General features: G+C 47.2%; 1 protein-coding gene across 20 annotated transcripts in view; it reads right to left on the bottom strand.

Annotated features, from left to right (window-relative positions):
* JAKMIP3 (Janus kinase and microtubule interacting protein 3) overlaps positions 1–22,060 on the bottom strand; it is a 107,127-nt gene that overhangs the window by 30,063 nt on the left and 55,004 nt on the right. For 8 of the 20 annotated variants that reach the window (XM_064464408.1, XM_064464405.1, XM_064464413.1 and 5 more), the window contains 11 exons: positions 14,928–15,143; positions 13,199–13,318; positions 11,832–11,978; positions 10,843–10,974; positions 10,290–10,325; positions 8,882–8,941; positions 7,251–7,379; positions 5,607–5,735; positions 3,640–3,723; positions 1,115–1,177; positions 621–719 (listed from right to left, as the gene is read on the bottom strand). In XM_064464408.1, coding sequence (XP_064320478.1) covers positions 621–719; positions 1,115–1,177; positions 3,640–3,723; positions 5,607–5,735; positions 7,251–7,379; positions 8,882–8,941; positions 10,290–10,325; positions 10,843–10,974; positions 11,832–11,978; positions 13,199–13,318; positions 14,928–15,143 — 1,215 coding nt within the window. The remainder of the gene's footprint in view (positions 1–620; positions 720–1,114; positions 1,178–3,639; positions 3,724–5,606; positions 5,736–7,250; positions 7,380–8,881; positions 8,942–10,289; positions 10,326–10,842; positions 10,975–11,831; positions 11,979–13,198; positions 13,319–14,927; positions 15,144–22,060) is intronic. The other 12 variants (XM_064464417.1, XM_064464420.1, XM_064464421.1 and 9 more) reach the window with 5 other exon arrangements.

Genomic DNA, 22,060 nt, shown 5'->3' with positions numbered 1-22,060 from the left:
ATTTGAACAAAACCGTACGTTTATACCTAGTATAATATAAACAGCATTTAAATTTTTATTTCAAGTGGCTGTTTTGTTAAGCTCTCTTTGGAGAATTTGGAAAACAGTTTCCAAGATTAGAGTATAGATTCTGTTTATACAGGCAATGACATTGAAAACAGAAGGCTCAGTGGAGTAAACAGAGCCATCTAAGCCATGTGATGCCTCCTCTGCAGGTTTACCAAGAGGTGAAACACTGCAATAATTTTTGGCAGTGCAAAAAAGTTCCTTTTTCTTTCCCACATACGATCTGTTCTGGTTTTGTCTCTCTGTACTTTCAGAACAGATGGAGTATAGTAAAATGTGTATCTACATCATGAGCCAGTCTTCTGGATCTTAAAATTACTGAAGTAGTAAGACTGCCAGAACAACCTCTCAAGAATACCAGCATTGATCTCTGGGTGTCCGGGTTTTTTTTTTCTCTTTTATAAGCATTTTGTACCAAACCCTTGGGTCTCTTTCAGTGCAATGCAGCTCTTTAGGGTAAACGTGGGTGAGCTCCCAAAGCCGCGGTGCCGGCCATGGCTCGCACGGCCCAGGGTGGGCAGGCAGGCAGGACCACGGCTGCAACACGTGCTCACTTCAAGCTCCAAGATCCTGAACTCCAGGAGCTCGTTTTGATCCTTAACATCCTGGACATCATGTTTTAAGCGAGCTTCCTCGGCTTCCATTTGCTTTATCTGCAAAAACAAAGCAACACGTGTTAGCCCTGTTTGCAGCATCTCCCGAGATCCGCCGCGCTTCGGCCACGCCGGGGAAGTGCCGGGGTCGGTGCGAACGCCGAGGGCCTGAGCCCACCCCCGGGGTCCGCACGAGCAGGGACCACAGCACCAGCGCCGGGGGAGCGCGGGGCTTTTCCCCACAACCACGTCTTCACACAACCTCACAGCCGGATGTTTTTTTGGGCAATAAGGCACGCCAGAAAACTACTTTTTCTGGCAGGACTGTAAGGATTTTGTTACTATATATTAATCATTTCCAGTAGAGCTGTGTGATAGAGATCAAAATATTGTACCTTCTGCATTCCTTAAGCTACAAATATTATTTGAATAATAGAGATAGAAACATTGAACACCTTTTCTACCAGTTCTTGATTTCTTCTATACAATGCTTGCTTCTCCTCAATCCACTTCATGTCCTTGAAAAAGAAGTGACCAATATTGTAGGTGAAGCTGGCAATGGTTAGCACAAACACAGTAGCAAGTATTTCATTAAACCACACATCTAGAGAAGAGGGACAGAATAATATCGCATATGAAATTATAATTCCATTATTTCCTATGACACAAAACCTCACCCTTCTGTCTTATTTTAACAGTCTGTGGTATACAAATGGAACAGAAACACTCCAATGATTACAAAACCGCTTTCAGATAGAAGATTGGTTTGCATTAAAAGGGATATTTCTAGCTATACAGTTACTATTACATTTCAGTTATCCTGAATATAAATGACATAATTCTGAAGGCTAGGAAAAATAAACCTTATTTTGAAACTAATTTCTTAGTTTAATGGATGTACAAAAGCCGCAAAGCCCAGAACATTATTTATCAGTACGGTTCACAATAATAAGAGGTTAGACTGGAAAGGTAACGATGAAGTGACAGTATTATTTTCAAGTTCTCAAAAAACATTTTATGTTCCTGAGCGCGGTCTGCAGGCAGGGAAGCAGAAACTCCCAGCACCGTGATGCCTTTTCTGTTTGGGGAACATCACGGGGGAGCATCTTCTAACAGTAGCGAGGCGAATGTGTGCGAATGGTGTTTACGTGGACCTCAGGGCTGCGATCCAAAGGGCGCGCCGCAGCCAGGGGCACAACGCGCTCTGTGCCAGGGGCTGAACGTCACCCACCGAAAGCCGCGGTGGCAAGATCTCGAGTGGGGCTGGCTTTGCAGAGTGAGATCTCCAGGTCAGGCCGAGGTAACAGACTGCTGAGGCAGCCTGGAATGAGCCAGTTGAGCAAAAGCAGGCGCCTTGCAGTGAATTCAGAAATGAAAATTACCAAGTGCGAGCCTTTAACACATCAAAAATAAGGCATCTTAGTAATGCCTGATGGGATGAAAAAGGCAGAGCTCGACAGATGTTTGGTTGAATGTGATGTGCTTCATGTTAATCAGTTAGACTAAATTTCCTAGGGTGTAGTTTCTTAGATTATTCAATTGTATTTCAGCTTAATCCTTTTTGAAAGAATGACTGAGATGATTCGACAACCTAGTGCATGAACAGGCTGCACAGTGAACTACACGAACTGCTTCAAATACCCCTGATACACAAGTTTAGTCTGAATGTAAAGACAGCATCCACAGCAAAGGTTTTCACATGATGAGAACCACTTTGTGTTTGCCAAAAATACACGGCCTGTGCCGTGCACTTCTTCCTTCCCTTGAAATGTTTAATCACTTTCTAATTTAACACCTGCTTTGCTCCCTTTTCTCACACGTAGCATCTTGTGGAGCTACAAGGAAAGCTGCTGGCAGGGAAGGCTTACTTTTACATTCACTAAGCAAACATTTAGTTAGAAAATAAGTATTATTCTTTTATTTTACTTTCCCCATTTTCTCCCAGGTATCAAAAATACTGGTAAAATCTGTGAGATTTTAAAGTAGACCAACTTCTTGCCTAACACAACTGTTCCCTCTCTCTATCATCATACTTTCTCAGCATTTATAGGCATCTTCAAATTGATAAGGGAGCTGACCTGTCACTTAGTGATTCACTGAATTTTCAGGAGATGCAGAATAAAATAACAGGCAATTCCAGGCTAGGGACAGCAGAGGGATAGAGGAGCACTAACAGGCGCGGCTGGCAGCTGGATGCCAAGCAGAGCCTGTGCTTTGGGACGTCAGGCAGTGCCAATGAGCACGGGAATTCATTTCCTCTCCGCTGCGCAGAGCCATTCTCAGTGTCCTGCAGATATACCGCACCCGGTTTGACTTCACAGCTGGACACGTACAGGATCCAGGCACTGCTTCAGCAGCTGACCTTTGCTTTCCCTTGCTGTAACCTCTGCGCATCACACACCCTTTCACGCCGGCATCGCCTGCTGTTCCCTCCAGGGAGGCATTAAGGCTGAGATCAGCAATGGTACCTGGGGCTTTAATGGGTGCTGATTTCAGGAGTTGGCATGTAGGCACTGACGGGGATGCAGGGCTTTGGGGACTGATGTTTGAGGTATTAATGCATGCAGATGGGGAGAGTGGGGTTTTCAATAGCCCTTGCATGCCTGACTCCCCTTAATACACGTGGTCTAGCCAGTTTCAAGTGCTTTCTTTTCAATAAATTGACGCATTTATTGAAATAGTACTTGGCAGGGTTGCATTAACGTCTCCTGAATCAGGGGTGCAGTGGTGATGGGGGTCGTGCAGGGTAGGTCACTACAGCACACGTCAACAGGGACCGTCATTGCTCCCCTGCAACGTCTGCTTTGTATGAAATGAAACAGCTACTGAAAAGTCGCGTCAGGATCATTCTATACGTACATACACACGCACTAGCATCCGCGGTATTATGTGGTAACACGAACGGGCACGTTCCTAGAGCCCCCTCCCGCCCCCAGCACGAAGGCTGGCGAAAGGGCCGGTGTTTGGCCGCATGCGTTACCTGCCCCTGCTCAGCGAGGGCCTTCTCCAGGTCTTCTATCTGAGCCTGAGATCGGTGTATTTCTGCTTGGAGCTGCTCACGTGTCTGTAGGATATGAGGGAAAAGGAAAAAAACAATAAATCAAACTTTCTGAAAAAGACAAAAGCTAACACAGGTACAGAAAATACTTGAAACATGAAATAGTTTTAACAAATAAACAGCACCCCACGAGGCAGACAGTAGGACAGCACAATATCAGTGGCCTTTGACAGCTGGTCAGGACAGCCTGCAGCGAGCAGCCTGCCCTGTTCTAGAACAAGGTGTTTAAAAAAGCCAGCGTAATGCAAGCGTTCGTTTCTCCATGGAGACAAATGAAAATGATTATGCCACAATCCTGGGCACACCTGATTCCTTTAAAGTTTTGACGAGCTAAAAAGCTCAGAACCAACCCTACGTACGTTATGTTACCACCTGGCAAACTGTGCTCCTCCTTATGCATTTAGTACCCGCTCCTATGGTCTTCCTGTATTGTGGGTAATTTTTTACCATACTTGTAGTTTTATGCTCATTTAAATATACACCACCTTCCAACATGTGTTTTCTGGAGAATGAATGTAACTATTATTAGCTGTTTTATTAATTAAATACTGTTTTACAGAACATTTTATTTCCTCGAACCATTTATCTGCTATTTATCTTGTTATTTATAACAAAAATGATCTTATTTGTCTGCGTTACCTGCACTGTTCTCCCTTTTTGTCTCACTATGGAAAAAGTAAAAATCAAGTCACCTTTCAAGTTGGGCATGTCTCGTTTCATTACAATTTTCTTTACATGTGCAACCCCTAACACTTCAGAGCCGAGCGCGCGCTTCTGGGAACGGTGGTTTTAATGGAGTTTGAGCATTCAGCAAGAGCGAGATGGTCTGCGATTGCCAAACGGGGAGGTGGCTGGGAGACACGGGCTGCTGCAAAATCTGCGTGGCTGAGAGGTACGCACCAGTGGGGGCAGTGGTGAAATGAGAAGTTAATTCTTGGCACTATTCAGTGGGAGAAAAACAGACTAGTTGTATAGTTTGGAAAGCCAAAATATTATCGTAACGATGGACTTCAGCTAGAGGGATTTGGCTGTTTGTTTTATGCCTAACTGGGGCCAGGGAAGTGCCCGCGGTCGGGACAGTCAGAGCGTGGTGGTACGTGGTGCTGTGCCCCAGCTGCCGGAGGTGTCCCCACCGCAGGCACCAGGTTGGAGGATGAGGGTATCATCTCCCAGCGTTGTCATCCTTACCTTGAACTACTGTAAGTGTGGCTCACACACATTCATACAACAGACTTTGCAGTTACAATGCTCCTATTAAACTCCAAACTGTTAGCTCAGAACAGAATTTGTCACCCTCACATTCTGTGCATGGTGAGTCCTGCCAGCTCCTTGTAATATACAACATACCCATGATAAATGTAGCACTTTATGCCAGATGTTTGAAGCCACGTGGGCTGTGTGAGGCAGGCAGAATAGCATAGGACACTTTGCAATTTAATTAAGAACAAGAATCTCGGCTATAAACCATCTAAACATTTTATGAGGAATCACATAATCTCACAGAATCCAGAAGGAATTAAATACCAAGTCTTATATATTTAAGGCTATCTGTCCTAGATTTTTATAGAGAAAGAGCTTAATTTTAAGTATTTCTCATATAAATTCTCTCTGAATTTCTCCTAAACTGATCAGAGGTGAAAAGACTAAACCACGGTAATGGTGGTTCCTCCAGCCAAGCAGCACCTCGTGGGGGATGCCGAACAAGCTGGCTGGAGTTAGAGCCCACCTTAGCCAGCCCAGCTGGGTCCCCTGCCCTGCACTCCCGGCCAGCAGCATGTTGGAGGGGCTGGCTGACCCTGGTGTAGCTTGAAAACAACCTGAGCAAGTACAATTGGAAACCCCCATACAATCACAGTCCTTTATTTTCATGTAATATAAGCCATTTAGACCTTAACTTCTCGTTCTGCATCCAATGTTCCTCCGACCTGTTCTTGCAATAGGGCGTATGCTCGTTGCAGAGCCTGGTACTCCATCGTCAGCTGCCGAAACCGCAGTTCTGTCTCTTCCTTGGCCATGCCCTGGAATTAAAAACAAATATGCATTGTACCTGTTCCCTTTTTTCCTGCACTGAAAGTAAGAAATACTATAAGAGTGGATTATGTTTGTTTCCCCTAAAAAGTGCCAAAATTATTAGTTTCAGAATGCAATTTGGGAAGCACAATACTAAGGACCTTGTTTATGTGCCCTCAGACTGTTTCTCTTTTGTCCCTTAAACATCTCTTGCATACGCTTACTTCAAGAAAATGCAATATAGAAAAAAAAGATAATACCCCCCGCCTTGGAAAGGCAAAAACTTGCCACCTGACACACTAACAACCGAATCGCCCTTTATTACTGTAACAGGCAAAGTCATCGCGCTTAAAGGTGAAAATAGAACCATCTTGAAACAACAAAAGGTTTCCAGTCTGGAGAATAAGCTAAGCCTGACGGTCTCACTTAATTATTAAAACACTAATCTAGAGTTAATACTTGTAGAAATGGTGACATCAACATGAAAAGAGCCCTTCATCTTCTTCACTCTCCTTACAATATCCAGCATTGACTGCTTTCATGCCAGGTTGACCGGAATATTTCATTTGACATGAAATGAAATGATACTGCTGGTTGCATGCATAAACCTCGTGCTATCTGAACAGGGAAAAAAAAGTCAATACAGGAATGAAAAATAAATAGGCTTATACATATAAAAATACATGCAGATTCCCTGCAGTGCAGCACACACCTGGTAACCAGTCCTGTACCTTGTATGATGGAGATAGGAATCCTTCAGGTTCCCTTTTAACAGGTCTATTTACAACTCATGAAACAGGTGAAATGGCAGATGAAGAATGCAGCCAGCGCAGCACAAAAAGGCTGCAAGTCATTGTTAGCAATTTTTTGCTTATTACAAGATTCTTGTTAAACCCAGAAACACGTAACGCTACAGTGATCTGACACATGCTCGGGAATGCGTTTGTAGGGAAGCCCTGCAAAACACCAGGAATAATCACTTTTATTTGTTTTACCAGCTGACTTTGTGCCCCTCTGCATTCAGAGCCTCCCGAAAAGTCACAACCTCGATATACTGGCGAGGAGACAGCCTCTCCTCTGGAGACTGGTGTTTTACGTGGCTGCTTACTTCTCCTTCCAGAAACACAAACCTTATCGCTTAAGGCTGCACTCTGTGCTGAGGTCAGAAGGACAAATAGAAGGAGATGAGCCAAACTACACGTACACAAACCTGCAGTAACTCTCCGCGTGAACAGATCTGCCTAAGGTCATCCAATGCCTCAGCCTTTTTATGCCTCTAACTTACGAACCCATTATAAATCTAATATTCTTAGGATTTAATATTTCCAGCTTGACTAAAAGTTGTGAAATTAATGAAGGCTTGAGATCCAGAGATATTAACCAACACGCACAGTATTAAATTTAACATAAATGTTGAATTTTATGGTCAGAGGTGACTAATGAATGATACAGCAGACCAGGAGTTTCATTTAAAATTAGTAATGAGGTTTCAAAACAAAATAACACATATTTTTGATGAATACCTCCTCCAAGTCATCTTCAGGAGTGCAAGGGGTTTGATCTGTCCGGTCAGTTTGGTACGAGATAGAGGAACCATCAGACTCCAAGGAAGCTTCTTCATCGTAGCCAAAAAACGTCTCCACAACCGGCTTCTGACAGAGACAAGGCGTCACCGGCGCAGGCGTGCCGCGCCGCAGCAGCGCCGTGGGCTGCGCCGCCCCACGGCACCGGGGGGAGCCGCAGCTCTGGGCGCTTGGCTGAACCCTGCGCCTCTGTAGGATTTGAACATACGTGCCTTCGGAGGAACCTAAATTCCAGATTATTGGCAATTTTCTCTCTATCGGTTTTTGAAAACCACCCGGCTCTTCACATGTATCCTGTCAAGCTTTCTCGCCCCAATGGGAGTGCTCTAACGATAGCTAAAACTATTCAAACCATGTAATTGCTGTATTTGTTACTAGGTATGATGGGTGCAACCTCAAAGCCCTGCCTTTTTTTAAATGTATTTTAAAAAATAAATTTTAAAATGTATTTTATATACATTTAAAATACGTCCTGATTTCTCCAGCCAAGGCAGATCGCCCTTTTTACTTTGTGTGTTCAGCTCAGTGTGAGGTGGGAGTTGTGCACTGAAACGTCTGTGTTAATCCATCGTCATCACCACGATGTCCCGCCTGTCATTACCACAAAGAAGCATGAAAAATTAGATTTTTCAAGAAATGTTCTACTTGCAAATTTGAAGTTAATCACCACAGCAATGTTTTTACAGTTTGAAGAAACAGATCTTCCCACTCAAATCTAGTTTCTGTTTAAAAGAATGAGGGTAGTGCTGGTAAAAAAAGATTTACTGTTACATGCTTGAAAGTCAAAGGCGACATTTCAAACACAGATTTAAGGACATTTTAAACCATTGATTTACAAAAAACATTTCTAGATTTTGGTTTTTTTTTTTTTTTTGTATTTGCAGTTGATAACTTTTGAAGGAGACAAAACGTAACTCTCCTCCAAAGGCCCGGTTGCCATTTGCGGGATGACAGGAGTTAAGGAGTTCTCTCACATTGACCGCAATTCCTTGTTTACAGATTCATTAGCTCCATCACCGCCTAAATTCTTGCTATGTAGAGCACAGCTTGCTCTCAGGTCACCGACATTATACCTTACGATGTCATTACAGTGTTAGTATTTGTATTAACACCCTGCTGAGTCTTCATTAACTAACATTTTCTTTTTCCCTGAGCATTAACCGTTGCTCCTTGTAATCAGCAATTTTTGCATGTTACTAAACTCCATAATGAATTATTTACAACCTACATATGTTTTCAGGCAGTGCTATCAAAAGATCATTCTGCGACGTGTTAATTCAGAAAATCTGTCTTGTCTTAAGACACTCACGTACCACGGGAGTCCCACGGGACACAAACTGCAGAGCGCGCCAACGCCTGTAACGCGCAACGCGAACGGTTCCCCTACCCCTACCAGACCTTGTCTGAATTATCCTAATGCTGCCTGTGAACGCCCTCGGACCCAAATTTAAGATTAGGACCCATTCCTAGACCCTTGGGGAGGACTTCCCCCTGCGCGGCTCCAAGGCGCTCGGAGCACCCCGGGAGCCAGCACGCCCACCCGCATGTCACGGTACAAGCTTTCCTTTTACCTTAGGAATTCTTGTCATTTTTTTCCTTTGCTTCCTATACCTCAACAGCTTATCACGTTCCTGAAAGAATCAGATACATACGTTAGCTGTTTTCAGAGAGCCGTTACTTAAATCAACTATGTCGGTACTAGTAGTCATTAGGCAGCCAAGAAATAGCGACGTCAGCGCTGGCCACCGCCTCAACATCAGATAACGGTGCCTTCATCAGTCAAACGTTAGCTTTACCCCAACATCCCCCAAGTTTGCCGTGTACAAGTAGCTCTTTATGTTGATGAAAACCAAAACAGCAAAAGAAAGCCGGTTACAACCAGCACGACACAGCGACGGCTTAGGCCGCGCTTGGGAGCTGCCCCGTGAGCGAGCGCGCGCATTCAAGCCCGCGCTCTGGCTCCGCTCTGGCCGACGGGCGCGAAGCAAAGACCGACTCCCGCCTCGGCTCTCGGTGCCGCGGCTGTCAGGGCCCTCCGGAGGGTGCACACACCTAACAGCCCAGCGGCGTGAAATTCGGAGGCTGTTTGAACTCAGCACTTTCAGCCTCAGTGGATTTCTCTAAGGATCTGCAGGTTCCCAGTGCTTCTGAAAAAGGGTTGGAGCGTTTATTGCTGCCAGCAAGTTTGTCCGTTCCGTGGAAATTATGACCCGCTTCACAGAGTCATGTCAATTTTTTATAGTACTGAAAAAAAATCCTTTATTCTGGACTGCATATAAGGCAAACCTTAGGATTGCAGAGTAAAGTTGTAACGGGAAAACCCCTGTAATCTTTCAATTCAACCCTCTGGTATAAGGGTGCGATGACATTGTGGGACTTCAGTAATGTGCCACTACCCGCAGCCCAGTGGCAGATCCTAACAGCAGTGACAGAAGAAAACGGAGCACTTGTTTTGCTTGACAACACACTCAGCAGTGAAGAACAAACAGCAGACACTTTATCAACACATATTAGTGGCTTAACTTCACAAAAATTTACCGATAAGAACAAAGTGATGAGTCGGGCAAGGGCAGTGACTGAGAACATGCTGGTATGGATGAGACAAAGCTAGTGGTAATCAGACACTAAAAAAAATGCAATTCCACGACAGCAGAGCTGTCCCAGAGATGGGGAACACTTGCTATCGGCCATCAGGCCAGGGGGACCACGCTGGCCTTTGCCTCTGAGGTCTTTCTAGTGGTGGAAAAGAAAGCTTTCCTCTCACCAGAGCTTTCCTCTCCACTATCACTAGTTTTTTATCTGGTGAACAGCTTCTGCTGATTCGGCCTTTGACAACATCTACGCTGAGAAAAACACTGTGTTAGCTTGCTGCCTGAATGGAGATGTAAGTGATAATATATACTGTTATACCCTGCGTGCTCTTTGTGAACAGCAATTTAAAGCATACAAAGGTGGGGATGAAGTTAATGTCATTCTTACCATGACACTCTTCACATAGCCAGCAGTTTCCAGTGTCTAATGAAAAAGAGTGAAATAATGTCAGTAAGTGTGCAGACTTTAAAAAAAAAAAAAAAAAAAAAAAAGGTGTTTTCTTGAGGAGTATTATGATTTCAGTATTTTCTCTTTCCAAAGACTGAGAACATGTTAAAAAAGAAGCAAAACCCCAAACACAAGAGTGCAGGATCCCCCCCTTGTAGGCAGCGATCTTTAGCTCTGATGCTGTCTCCAGCTAAAGGAGCCCTGACCTCCTCTCTCGCAGGCGCGGGACCCGGCCGTCAGCATATCTGCTGGATGTCCTGCAATGGTTCTGTCACGCAAGCGCAATGTAGGTTGAAAGGATTTTTCCAAATACTATGCCCCAGATAACTTATATTCATTTCAGTTACTAGTAATCATAGAAGTGCTGCCGTGTTCCCCTGGTGCGAGCCATGCCAGCCAGCTCACCCAACCCCAGGCACCCCTTGCTTAGGCTTCCTGTTCTTCTCTGTGGCCTTAGGCAACCTCGTGTGAGAGCGGCAGAATTACCTCTTACCTTGGAGAGTTCGTCGATGATATTTTGCTGTTCAATAACTTGTAGTCTCAGGAAATCAACTTCTCTTTCTTCCTGGCTGTGGTCAAGGTCATTTAAAGAGCTCGGTCTCCTTATTGTGCCAGCTCTTTGCCTCTAAAAGAAACCCGCAGGGAGGAAGAGGAAAGGATCAGGAGGCTTTGCCAAGGGACGGTACACAACCCTTCCCTTTACAGCTAGCGATGCAGCCGATCTAATGGCTGTTCTGGCCGCTGTCCTGCTCCCCTTTGGCTGGGCGACACAGCTAGCGTGCAAACACAGCGGGTGCTCCTGCTCCTCAGACTGAGGCGTGACGCTCGTGGTCACCGGGGAGGCCAGCGGGCAGGGGGCCATGGCACCAAAGAGAGGGGCTAGCAGCAACTCAGCTGCACCTGCTCTTTGGTTCTGCCAAGGGCTGTGTGGCTTCCTCTGGGTGGAGAAGGAATTTGGAGAGCTGGGGCCAATGTCGCTTCTCTCCGGGTTCCTCTCATTATTTTTGATCTGCAGCAGCCCCAGGGATGACCCCAGCCCTCCTACAGCCATGCAGTGCCACAGCTACTTCCTACCGGCGGTCGCCCACTAATAATATTCAACTAAAAAACCTGGAAAAGAGTCACAGGCGCTGATTTCCTAGGAATTATGAGGTGATTCTGACACAAAAGTCAAAGGAGCAGTGCGGTGGTTTGTGCTCGCGTGGAAGCTGAGTAGCCAGAGACCGAGCGGTCTGATCAAAACGTGCAAAGCTCCCTCAGTTACTTCAGAACTGGTTGCTTTTAAAGCTAAAATAAAACATTTTATGTAAAACAAAACATGTTCAAGCCACAGACCACTCAGCAGTGCTCTGCAGAACACCTCAGCAAGCACCAGAGGGGGGAAAGCTTCCTATCGAACTTGCAGGCTTGGGACGATGCCTGAATTCTTCAGCCCCGGGAGTACTAAATTACATGTTCTTTCTGGAGCATTCAGAGGCTTACCATTGCTATATTTTCTTGTGTTACAAATTTTAATTTATTTTCCATTCGACGTAAGGCATGTGACAATTCTTCATTCTTCCTACTAAGGCGTTTATTTTTGTCCAAAATGGGCTTATACTGACTTTCAGCTTCTCTAAGACGTTTTAACTGAAAGATAAAGAGACAATTAACACCTCCGGAGCAGTTATTTTTCATCAAATACATTAACAATTTTCTTTAACTACCACACTAGCAGTATTTTCTCCTAATGCAAAGCAGAACTGATAAAAAATTCTTGGTATTTTCCACTGGGAAGCAGATATTTTCTTCTTCATGAGGTATTCGGTCTGTGCAACAAGCATACCACGAGGGGAATGTATTTATTATAAAAATAAATAAAAATAATTCCAGCTAATGCCATCCTAAGAAACCACTGTTGTGTAAGCAAAGATGAGTGTAATGTGGCATACCGCCAAACCCAGAGCGTAAGGAGGAGCCAGGTCCTCCTGCAACGATTTCAAAATGGCACAGGGGAAAATAAAGCTAAATAAACAATAAATAAGCCAGTGCAAGGCCCTGCCCCTGGGGAGGAACAGCCCCCCGCACCAGCACAGGCTGGGGGGGACCTGCTGGAGAGCGGCTCTGCTGAGAGGCCCTGGGGGTGCTGGGGGGCAGCGAGGTGACCCTGAGCCAGCACCGGGCCCTTGGGGCCAAGGGGGCCAGCGGTGTCCTGGGGTGCATGGAAAGGAGCGTGGCCAGCAGGGCGAGGGAGGTTATCCTCCCCCTCTGCTCTGCCCCAGTGAGGCCACATCTCGGGGGCTGCGTCCAGTTCTGGGCCCCCCAGTTCAAGAAGGGCAGGGAACTGCTGGAGCAAGCCCAGCGCAGAGCTGCCAAGGGGATCAGGGGCTGGAGCATCTCCCTTGGGAGGAAAGGCTGAGAGACCTGGGTTTGTTCAGCCTGGAGAAGAGAAGGCTGAGGGGGGATCTCATCAATGCCTATAAATATCTGAAGGGTGGGTGTCAGGGGGATGGGGCCGGGCTCTTTTCAGCGGTGCCCAACGCCAGGCCGAGGGGCCACGGGCACAAGCTGGAACACGGGAAGCTCCCCCTGAACATGAGGCCAAACCCCTTCCCTGTGCGGGTGCCAGAGCAGGGGCACAGGCTGCCCAGAGAGGCTGTGGGGTCCCTTCCCTGGAGACATTCACCCCCCGCCTGGACGCGGCCCTGTGCCCCTGCTCTGGGGGTGCCTGCTCCAGCAGGGGTGGGACGGGGTGAGCTCCAGAGGGCCCTTCCAGCCCCCACCAGTCTGTGATTCTGTTCTGGGGGTAAGGTGTGGGCCTGGCAGCGCATTCACAAGCCGTCATCGCCGCACGTGGCCGCTGCACTCACCAGCTCATTCCTCTCCTCCGACAGCAGCGCGTTCCGGTCCTCCAGCTTCCTGATGATGGCACTCAGCTCAGCGATTTTAAGTTGGAAACGCCGGGCATCCTTTTCATCCAACTGCTGTTCCTAAAACAAAGATTAACTGCAAATAACTGTTCATAAGTGTACGCGCACTATCAGTATTTTTTCAAAGCTCAAACTTTTTCTTATCCCAAATGCAAACATTTCAAAACATTATATGGCAGAGTGTAGCCTGCGTAACCTAACTGACCACAGAAAGCTGCAGGATGAGACCAACAGAAAGTCAGGAGTGAAAAAGTAACAAAGTATGCAAATGCAGAAGTATGTATATGCAAATACAGAGTCACAAATGGTAAACTTGGAAATAGAAAAGAAAATATCGAAAATTAAGGCGATGTTTCCAATGTATGCCACTGTTGAACTGAGTGCTTCAGACATATCACCCACTCCAAGGACTTTGTTATAAGAAAATGATATTAAAAATACTGAAGTACAACTGGGGAAAATCCATGCAATTATGCCATAGCATAAGCTCCTCTTCCATAAAGCTGTGGCCCTTATTGGGTTCTAAAGGGTCACTCGTGAAGCCAAAGGGGTAGCACTCTATCTGAGTGAAAATGCTTAAATCAGATTATAAATGAATAGAAATATAGGTAGACACGTTCTCGTCCAGAATCAGAGAGAAGTTACATCTATTTACAAACGTGACAGACTTTTTCCCCTTCTCTAGGTCTCGTTCTGGTGTTTGGCAGAAGTTGAGTACAAATCGAAACAGGCAAATTAGCGTCCATAGTGCTGGTGGCACTTTGGGAGGTCTAGGGTTCCTCATTCAACAGGTGCAGGAGAGGCTTGGGACAAAGAATAAAATAGATCGGGTTGCTCATGTACAAGTGTTTACACTTCTACTGAGAAAATTAAGGCTGTTGCAAAAGAAATCTTGATGAGAATCAGCAATGAAGAAAATTTGCATACGTCAGGTATATGAGGTCAGTTAACTGAGGGTTTTGTCGTATTAGCAAATTAAGGCCAAAGCAGAAACGTGCCATAGTTACATTAAAAAAGCCACTGTGGAGGGGTGACTGAAATTTAATGTTCTGGATATTGCATTGCAGAAAAGGAATAGGAGAGAAGAGGTTAACAGGCGTTTGATTCACTTTCTGGTCCACTGAAAGCGAGAGCACTTAGCAGCACAAAAACCCGAGCTAGCAGCGGGGTTCCGGGACTTCCCACACTTTCATGCACCGACTACCTTCCCCGTTTCCCTTTGTAAACTGGCCTTGTACATCTCCTCACAAACCCCACTGTTAGCAGTCCGAAAGCTAGCACACATACATCACTTGGTTAGAAATGCATTTGCATCATTTGTTGGCAAAACTGTGTCAAAGTGTCACGTTAAGGCAGGTGGCAGAAGTATGGTACAGTGAGGAAAGGAAGAGAAAGAGAACAGAAAAATTTCACCCTGCTAACAAAACCAAACCAAACAAACCGAAAACAAAACAACGAAAAAGCAAAAGCTCTCCCATAACCAGGTTTGATTTTAAATCTGAAAGGCTTGGCTAACGAGCGAGAGCAAGAAATCAGTGCCTCGGGGCTTCCCCTTGGCGGCTATGGGAAAGCTGTTGCTCGAGGGTGCACTCATCAAGATTCTGTCACTTTGTGCCGTTTTGTCACTGTCTGCTCGTTTGTGTAGGTGAAACCACGTGAAAGTGCTTACGGGGCTTCCCGAATGATCTGAAGCGTCTCCTGCACCACTTGCATAAGGAAGTTCCCGCTTGGGGCTGCTCAGATGCCGATCAGACTCTTTGATCTGGGAAAGTTGTTCATCTAAAGCCTCCTTTTGGAGCTGCAGTCTCTGAGCATGCCCGGCTTGAACCCCTAACTCTCTCTCCAGCACGTAGACTGCTCTGTCTTTAAATTTAATCTCCTCCATCTACAAGGAGAACAGAACACAATCACACAGGCAGGCAGCGGCTTGACAACAACAGAGCATCTTATGACCCCAAACGCAGCCAGAGAACACTTGCACGGAGCCGACACCCCTCAACATGGAAAATGCAACAACGCTCTCCTGGAAACAGAACAGCAACGAATATTTGACAGCGAACATATCAACGGAATCGCTTAGCCAACTCATGATTATTACTCTTCTTTTGCAGGCCCCCCAGAATAAAATCTCTCTTTTCAGCAGGAATTTTTGCGTTAAAATGATTGGGAAATAACCCATATTCTTAGGAGCATTTCAGAATATCTTAAAAAAAAATTACAACCTGATATTCATATCACAGTTTGGATTGGTTCACTCAACACGTCAATGATTTTGCAGCATTCTGCTTGGACATCACCTTGTGAAAATTTGGATTCATTATTTTAAAAGAAAAATATTTAAACCTGAATATCCTTTTAGTTTTCAAAGTATACAAGGAATGTGAATTTTTAAAATTCTTTTTCCAGAAGTCTCCCACGTGAGCAGTTTGTTTAATTACCCCCTTCCCATGAAAGGTTTTGCTTGTGCATCATAAACATGCAAAATCATTAAGTGCTTCAATGCCAAATGTCCCGCTATCTCTAACTGTCCTCTTTCCTATTCGCCTGCACTGAGTTCAGGGAGCCACGCTCATCGCCGCTCCGTCGGGCACGCTGAATCTGCAGGTGCTCCAGGAATATGTTCTGGATGTTTTTTTCCGAATGCTCACGTGGAATTAAAGCCTCCCCCTGTACGGAGCCGAGCCCCGTTCCCCCGCGCGGAGCGAGCTGCGCTCGGCGGCGAGCCGGGGCCAGAGGGGTGGCTCTCGCCGCCGCGCCGCCGCTGACGGCCGGGGATCGGACCCTCGCAGCCTGTTCAGAGACCTACAGACACGGACGGCCCGTGCCCTGCCTGAAAACGAAAAATGACTGAGCACAGCCCGAAATCTTCTGTGTCTGCGAGGCTGTGCGACGCTGCGACAGAACCTCAGGCTCTTCCCAGCTGATCGCATACATATACATTATACATGAATATAAAGCATTAATTACGCTCACACGCCACAGGGCTGCCAAAGGTGCTTACAGATAATGATTCTACGGAAAGAAAGCAAGCAGATAAATCCTCTAAAATGTCTGTTGATCTGGTTTCAGACACCGTAGATACATAAGATTTTTGGCATGAGTTTTTGAGACTTTACACATTTAATTTAAATGATCAGTTTTAAAAACGTGGTCTGCTTGAAATAAGCACATTTTGCCTTGTGAGAACCGCGTTTGATACTTTTATCCTCGCTAGCTTTGTCTGTAAACCTGGAAAGAAATGACATTGTAAATTAACAGATCACTCAAAGCACTTTGTTTCCAATAACTGCAAAAATGGCCAACCCAGGGAAAAAAGCAAGTGGGGGCAGTTTGCACACACCCAGCGATGGCATCGGGAAACTACTTCCATCAGGTGCTTTCGGGTGGAGGGGTTGATTGCAGCTTACAGCTGTGAAATCAATTACGCGGGAGAGGACAGAGGGGCTGGGGGCACGATGCCCCTCTGTTGCATGGCACGGAGGCTGCGCCCGGCCCCAGGCCAGGCGAGGTGCTCCATCTCCCATCGCCCTCTCGCTCCGGGGAAGCTCCGCGGCCCCAGCTCCGGCCGTAGGCGGGAGCCAAGGCACCCCCCGAGGGGCCGCGCTGCCGGGGCGGCACAGCCCTTTGGGGGCTGCGGGAAGGAAGGACGGAGGCTGCAAAGCGGAGAGATCCCGCACCGGCCCCGGGGGAAGAGCCAGCCTTTGCCAAAAGACAACATAGGACAACTCATAAATACCTGCGTGGAAACTGTGATTCAAGGGTATGCAAAATTTAGATTCTTTTAGTAAAATGGAGCAAATCAAATGTACTTCGGGTGCCATTTTATTAAAGGTGCTTTCAACAATTTCCATTCAAGCGATGGTCTACTAACTTTGAATGAAACAAAGAGATGCCCCCCGAGGTCCTTCTGCTAGATACCTAATGGAGTGGAAATCTAAATGGATATATAGATGAAAAGGTAAGACATCATCAAATGGTTATTTGTTTAAAATAAGCAGAATATTGGGTAGCTGATCCAAATTTACATTAAAACAAACATATGTTACAACACAGGCAACACATTAAATTAGGAGGAACAAAGAAACTGGAGAAAATACAAAAGATTTCACGGTATTTCACTAATGGTTTGTTTTCCAGAAAAAAAACCCTAAACATAATTGTCATAAACAACAAAGGAGACATCAGCATTCACATTCCCCCTCATATGATTAAATTCACATTCATGAAATAGGCATAACAATTTGATGTTTGCAGCCCATTATTATATAGCAACATTGTAGAAATATTACAAATTGAAGGAAGCATTTCACTGAAAAATATTAGCACGTTTCTTCCTAGCCTTAGTAACAATAAGAAGACGTAAAGACAAGAAACAACTTGGGACTCACTGGAAGAGGCGCCGGTCCCCAGGCGCGCGCCCCACCCGGCTGTCGCCCACGCCGGCCTCATTCTGCGCGGGGTGCGGGACCGGCGGGGCTCCTCCTCCCGCCGTGTGCCTGGTGGCTTCAGACACCGGCAGCGCTCGCGGAAGGGCGTCAGCGCGCGTCGGAGCGCAGCATCCAGCCACCCGAGAGGATGCCCCGTGCCGCGCTGTGGATATTCCCGCTCCGGCTCCAGCAGGCTGCCTCGGCTCGGGATGAATATTTATGTGGGAGCGCTAATTAGCAACCAGCCCGTGAGCACAGCTGATGCCAATTATGCAAACATAATCCCATGCAAACTTAAAGTTGTTATTCCCTCCTTGTGCTACCCAGCGCAATGCCTGTCACGCTCTGATGTGCAGCGGGTTTTAAGCCGTGTGACTCTCTTTAAGCGTGTTATTTCCATCATGGTTGTAAAATCAACATGTAGGTTCCCTGGTTGGGAAATCTCTCGTTGCGATGTTGCCGGGGCCTTTGCCGCTCTGCAGATTCACAGACGCCACCAGGAGCATGGCCACGCGCCCCAGAAATCCGCCTTTGAAGCCACCAGCGCCTGGTGGATAAAAGCCGCGCGTTCGTCAGCAGCGGTTTCAAATGCGAACGAGAAGCCCCCTGCCAGGTGGAGCTGCTGCATGACACATGCATTTCCCCACGGGCAGGGTGGGGAAAGCCAGCAATTAGGACGTGCGAGGAGACCTGCCCCGGCCTCGGCCCTCTGCTCCTGCCAAGCCCCTGCCACCCCGGCTGGCAACAGGAGGCCCAGAGGGAAGGAGACGGGGTCACCCTCTGGCGTGGTCTCCCCCACGAGAGACGGGGTTCACATGTACAGGCTGGCAGGGGATGGATGCCCCCTGTGCAGCGGTGCTCACATTCACCTTCCCTCTCCATTTTCCTAATGTTCTCCTTAAGGCTTTCAAAGAAATAAATGCAACTGGCCCTTGCCCGGGGGATATATGGCACTCACCAGCAAGAGCCAGCTAGATTAAGTCAAACGTTTTTTGCCAAGTACTCAAACAAGTCAAGCTGGTGTTCTGATACCGCACGTTTTCATCCCCTATGATGATCTGTGTTTTACAGAAAGGCTGGGGGGGTTGGCGGTAGCGTACCTGCAGGGTGATCCTGCTGACTTGTTAATGTTCCTGGCTCCAGGCATTTGAACTCCGCTAACACGCTCCCTTGTCCACGCCAGGCTGTCGCACACTGCTGCAGCACTAGACCCGCACTGGCTCCCAGCACCGCAGACGATGGGAACACAGCCGGTACGATACAGGGCAAGCTGAGATTTCTTCTTTTTTTTGACCAAGGAAAATTCTCCCTATTTCAGTTCAGATGAAGAACAAAACACAAAGTGCAATCACCTCTCACGCTGCTGTAACACCTTGTTACGATGTACATTGCAATGTATATTGCAAAAATAAGCTGCATATTGCAAAGTACATGATGTATTTTTAAAAGAGTAAAGTGCTCCTTGCAGCCACTTCTGCATTCCCACACCCACGCCGTGGCCCCCAGGAACACCCCAGGCTGTTTTACTGGTGCTCTTGGAGGAGCGGGGCCAGAACCGACGCACCTCCCTCACGGCTGACGGAGGAGATGAACCTGAGCGCGTTTCATGCCGACGTTGCTGCTTAGAGGCATTGCAGTGAGCGCAGCTCCGCAAGAGGATAATTTCTGATTGCAGTGAAGCTGTGACACAAGAGCAAACCCCCACCAGAAGAGGTGGTCCCACACCCTGCCTCTCCCTCCAAAATCCTACATCAGTGCTAGGCCATACGATCGGAGAAGTTGGCTCATCAGATCGATCCATGGGAACGTTGTTCTTTTCCACTTCCATGGTTCATTTTCTGCCGAGGCAGCTCCCCAGGCTGGCTCGCTCTGTGCATCCTTGGCCCAGTGCAGGAGAGGCGGCGTTGCAGGGAGCGTGGCTCGGGGCTTTGGTAGCCGCGTGTGCTCAGCTCGGCTCAGCTGTAAGGTGAAAATACACTCTCCAGCCTGATTTTCCTGAATCTCACAGGTTGCATGGGTTTTTAAGAGTCATCATTAGATGACATTAGAAAAAAACCTGTGGCTATCCCACTGCTTCTCCTGAAGCAGGTAAGCATCCCCTACAGGCTGGCTGCCATCACCGGCGCCTGGAAGCCGTCGGGTGCAGCCCTAGCAGCCCTGTCCCGCAGGACAGCAGTAGCTGTGGTTCATCAGCCGTGCAGTGCTGCCGGGGTCACCCAGGAAACCTCTCCTCTCACATCTCCTTCCAGAATTAACCCTCATAAAAAGGTGATCGCTGTCAGCAGTCCATGGCCATTGTTCCAGTAACCTTGCCAGATCATCAGATGTGAGAGGAGACAATATGTCATCTGTTTTCAGTTAAGCAAGCTGTGCTGGTTTTGGCTGGGATAGAGTTAATCTTCTTCACAGTAGCTGGTCGGGGCTGTGGTTTGGATTTGTGCTGGAAACAGTGCTGGTAACCCCGCGATGTTTCCATTCCTGCCGAGCAGGGCTTGCACAGAGCCAAGGCCTTTCCTGCCCCTCACCCCACCCCACCAGCGAGGGGCCGGGGGGGGCACAAGGGTTTGGGAGGGGACATGGCCGGGACAGCGACCCCAGCTGACCCCAGGGCTGTCCCACACCCCATGGCGTCATACTCAGCACATGGAGCTGGGGGAGGAGGGGGAAGGGGGCACGTCGGGAGTGGTGGCGTTTGCCTTCCCCAGGCACCGTTAGGCGCGACGGAGCCCTGCTGTCCCGGGGGTGGCTGAGCCCCGCCTGCCCGTGGGGAGGGGTGAAGGGATTCCTTGCTTTGCTTTGCTTGCGTGCGCAGCTTTTGCTTTCCCTGTTACTCTGTCTTTATCTCAGCCCATGAGTTTCCTCACTTTTACTCTTCTGATTCTCTCCCCCATCCCAGCAGTGGGGAGTGACTGAGCAGCTGGTGGGGGCTGCATTGTCATCTGGGCTTAAACCATGATACGAGGACACATGTGATATGTATTACCAAAAACCTCATTCTGCCATGTGATTTTGTTACAACTTTGGCCAAAGAATGATTCTATTTCCGACTGATTAAATCCCAGTTATACTTAACCACACAGAAAATGTTTATAACGCCCAGTAAATGTAACATGCCCGTTCCCAGATGGTTAGCACACTACAGCGGCTGTTACACGCAGCCATGTGCTGCCTGGGACCTGGTGACGCAGCAAACCGCTCCTCTAGCAGAGCCGCCCATGGCACAGGGCCGACGGCGCGGCTCCCTGGGATCGCACGGGCTCCCGACGCCTCCCCGGGAACAGGTTCTCGAACCCGAGCGCTGCGGCTGCCTCGCCGGCAGCTTCACCGGCTGAAACGACTGACACCGACGGGCAGGGTTTGGACCCTTATCGCCATCCTGCACATCACCATAATTCCACTGAAATCACCGGACCAACATTGAGAGAGATGCAGCGTTAAACTCTTAAGCATAGAGAGGTTAAGTGGTGCAGGCGAAATCCTAATTTGCTGCCCCATCAGGCTATAAATAACAAAAAAAAAAATCCTTTGCTAAGGGATTAAAGGCTTTTGTTTCTGAAAACTGTTTCCTTTTGGAGTGTGAGGTGAGAATTGCAGTACACAGCATTGGTAGTGTTATTTGTAAAGCTACTCACATCAAATTGTTACATTCTGGATTTATATTAAGATATATTGAAAAAATTTCTGACCAAAGTAGATTTTGGAATGAATAATAACTTGCACAGTTTGTAACAAGAATTCTAGCAGAATTAGATGTAAGACTAATTTGAAGAGTAAAGTACATTGGATGGGAGAAATAACCGTGCATAAAGAAAGATTCAAAGATTTTTCCCACACTAGCCCTGTTTTGCATTCCCCTTTTGCTCTACCCTCAAACGTTCACCCTCCTTCCCTCAGGACACATACGTACAGGACATACTTCACTCAGGACGTGCTCAGGACAGTGTAACTGCCCTCTGCCCCTGCTAAATGCCATGAGATGAGGCGTGTGCTGTCTCAGACCGACACTGCGGAAAGCAGAAACCTCACACCCACGGCCAGCGGTTTCAAAGCGCTTCCGGACGTAGGGGAGCCCCAGGCCCCGCGTTAGGTGTGCTGTAGCACAACAGAGCGCGGCTACAGCGCAGGGGAGAGTACGCTTCTTGTTTGGGACCGTGGAGAAAAATGTTTGTAAAAACTGGGCTGTAAGACACAAAAGGAACAACTCAGAGGTAGGAGGTTTATTGACCCTCCAAAATATAGGAGTGACGTTGTATAGCTTTTAATAGACAGCAAAGTCCTCTAGTAGTCCAGGTTTAGTTGAAAGAAATACTGTTGTAAATGAGGCTCAAACAACAAACGGTGGAAAAAATCCGCATTTGCAAGAAGGAATTATTCA

The sequence above is a fragment of the Phalacrocorax carbo genome, chromosome 12, assembly GCF_963921805.1.
Source record: "Phalacrocorax carbo chromosome 12, bPhaCar2.1, whole genome shotgun sequence".
Classification (NCBI taxonomy): domain Eukaryota; kingdom Metazoa; phylum Chordata; class Aves; order Suliformes; family Phalacrocoracidae; genus Phalacrocorax; species Phalacrocorax carbo.
Note: the sequence above shows the minus strand (reverse complement) of the source record. Positions and strands in the feature narration are given on the sequence as shown.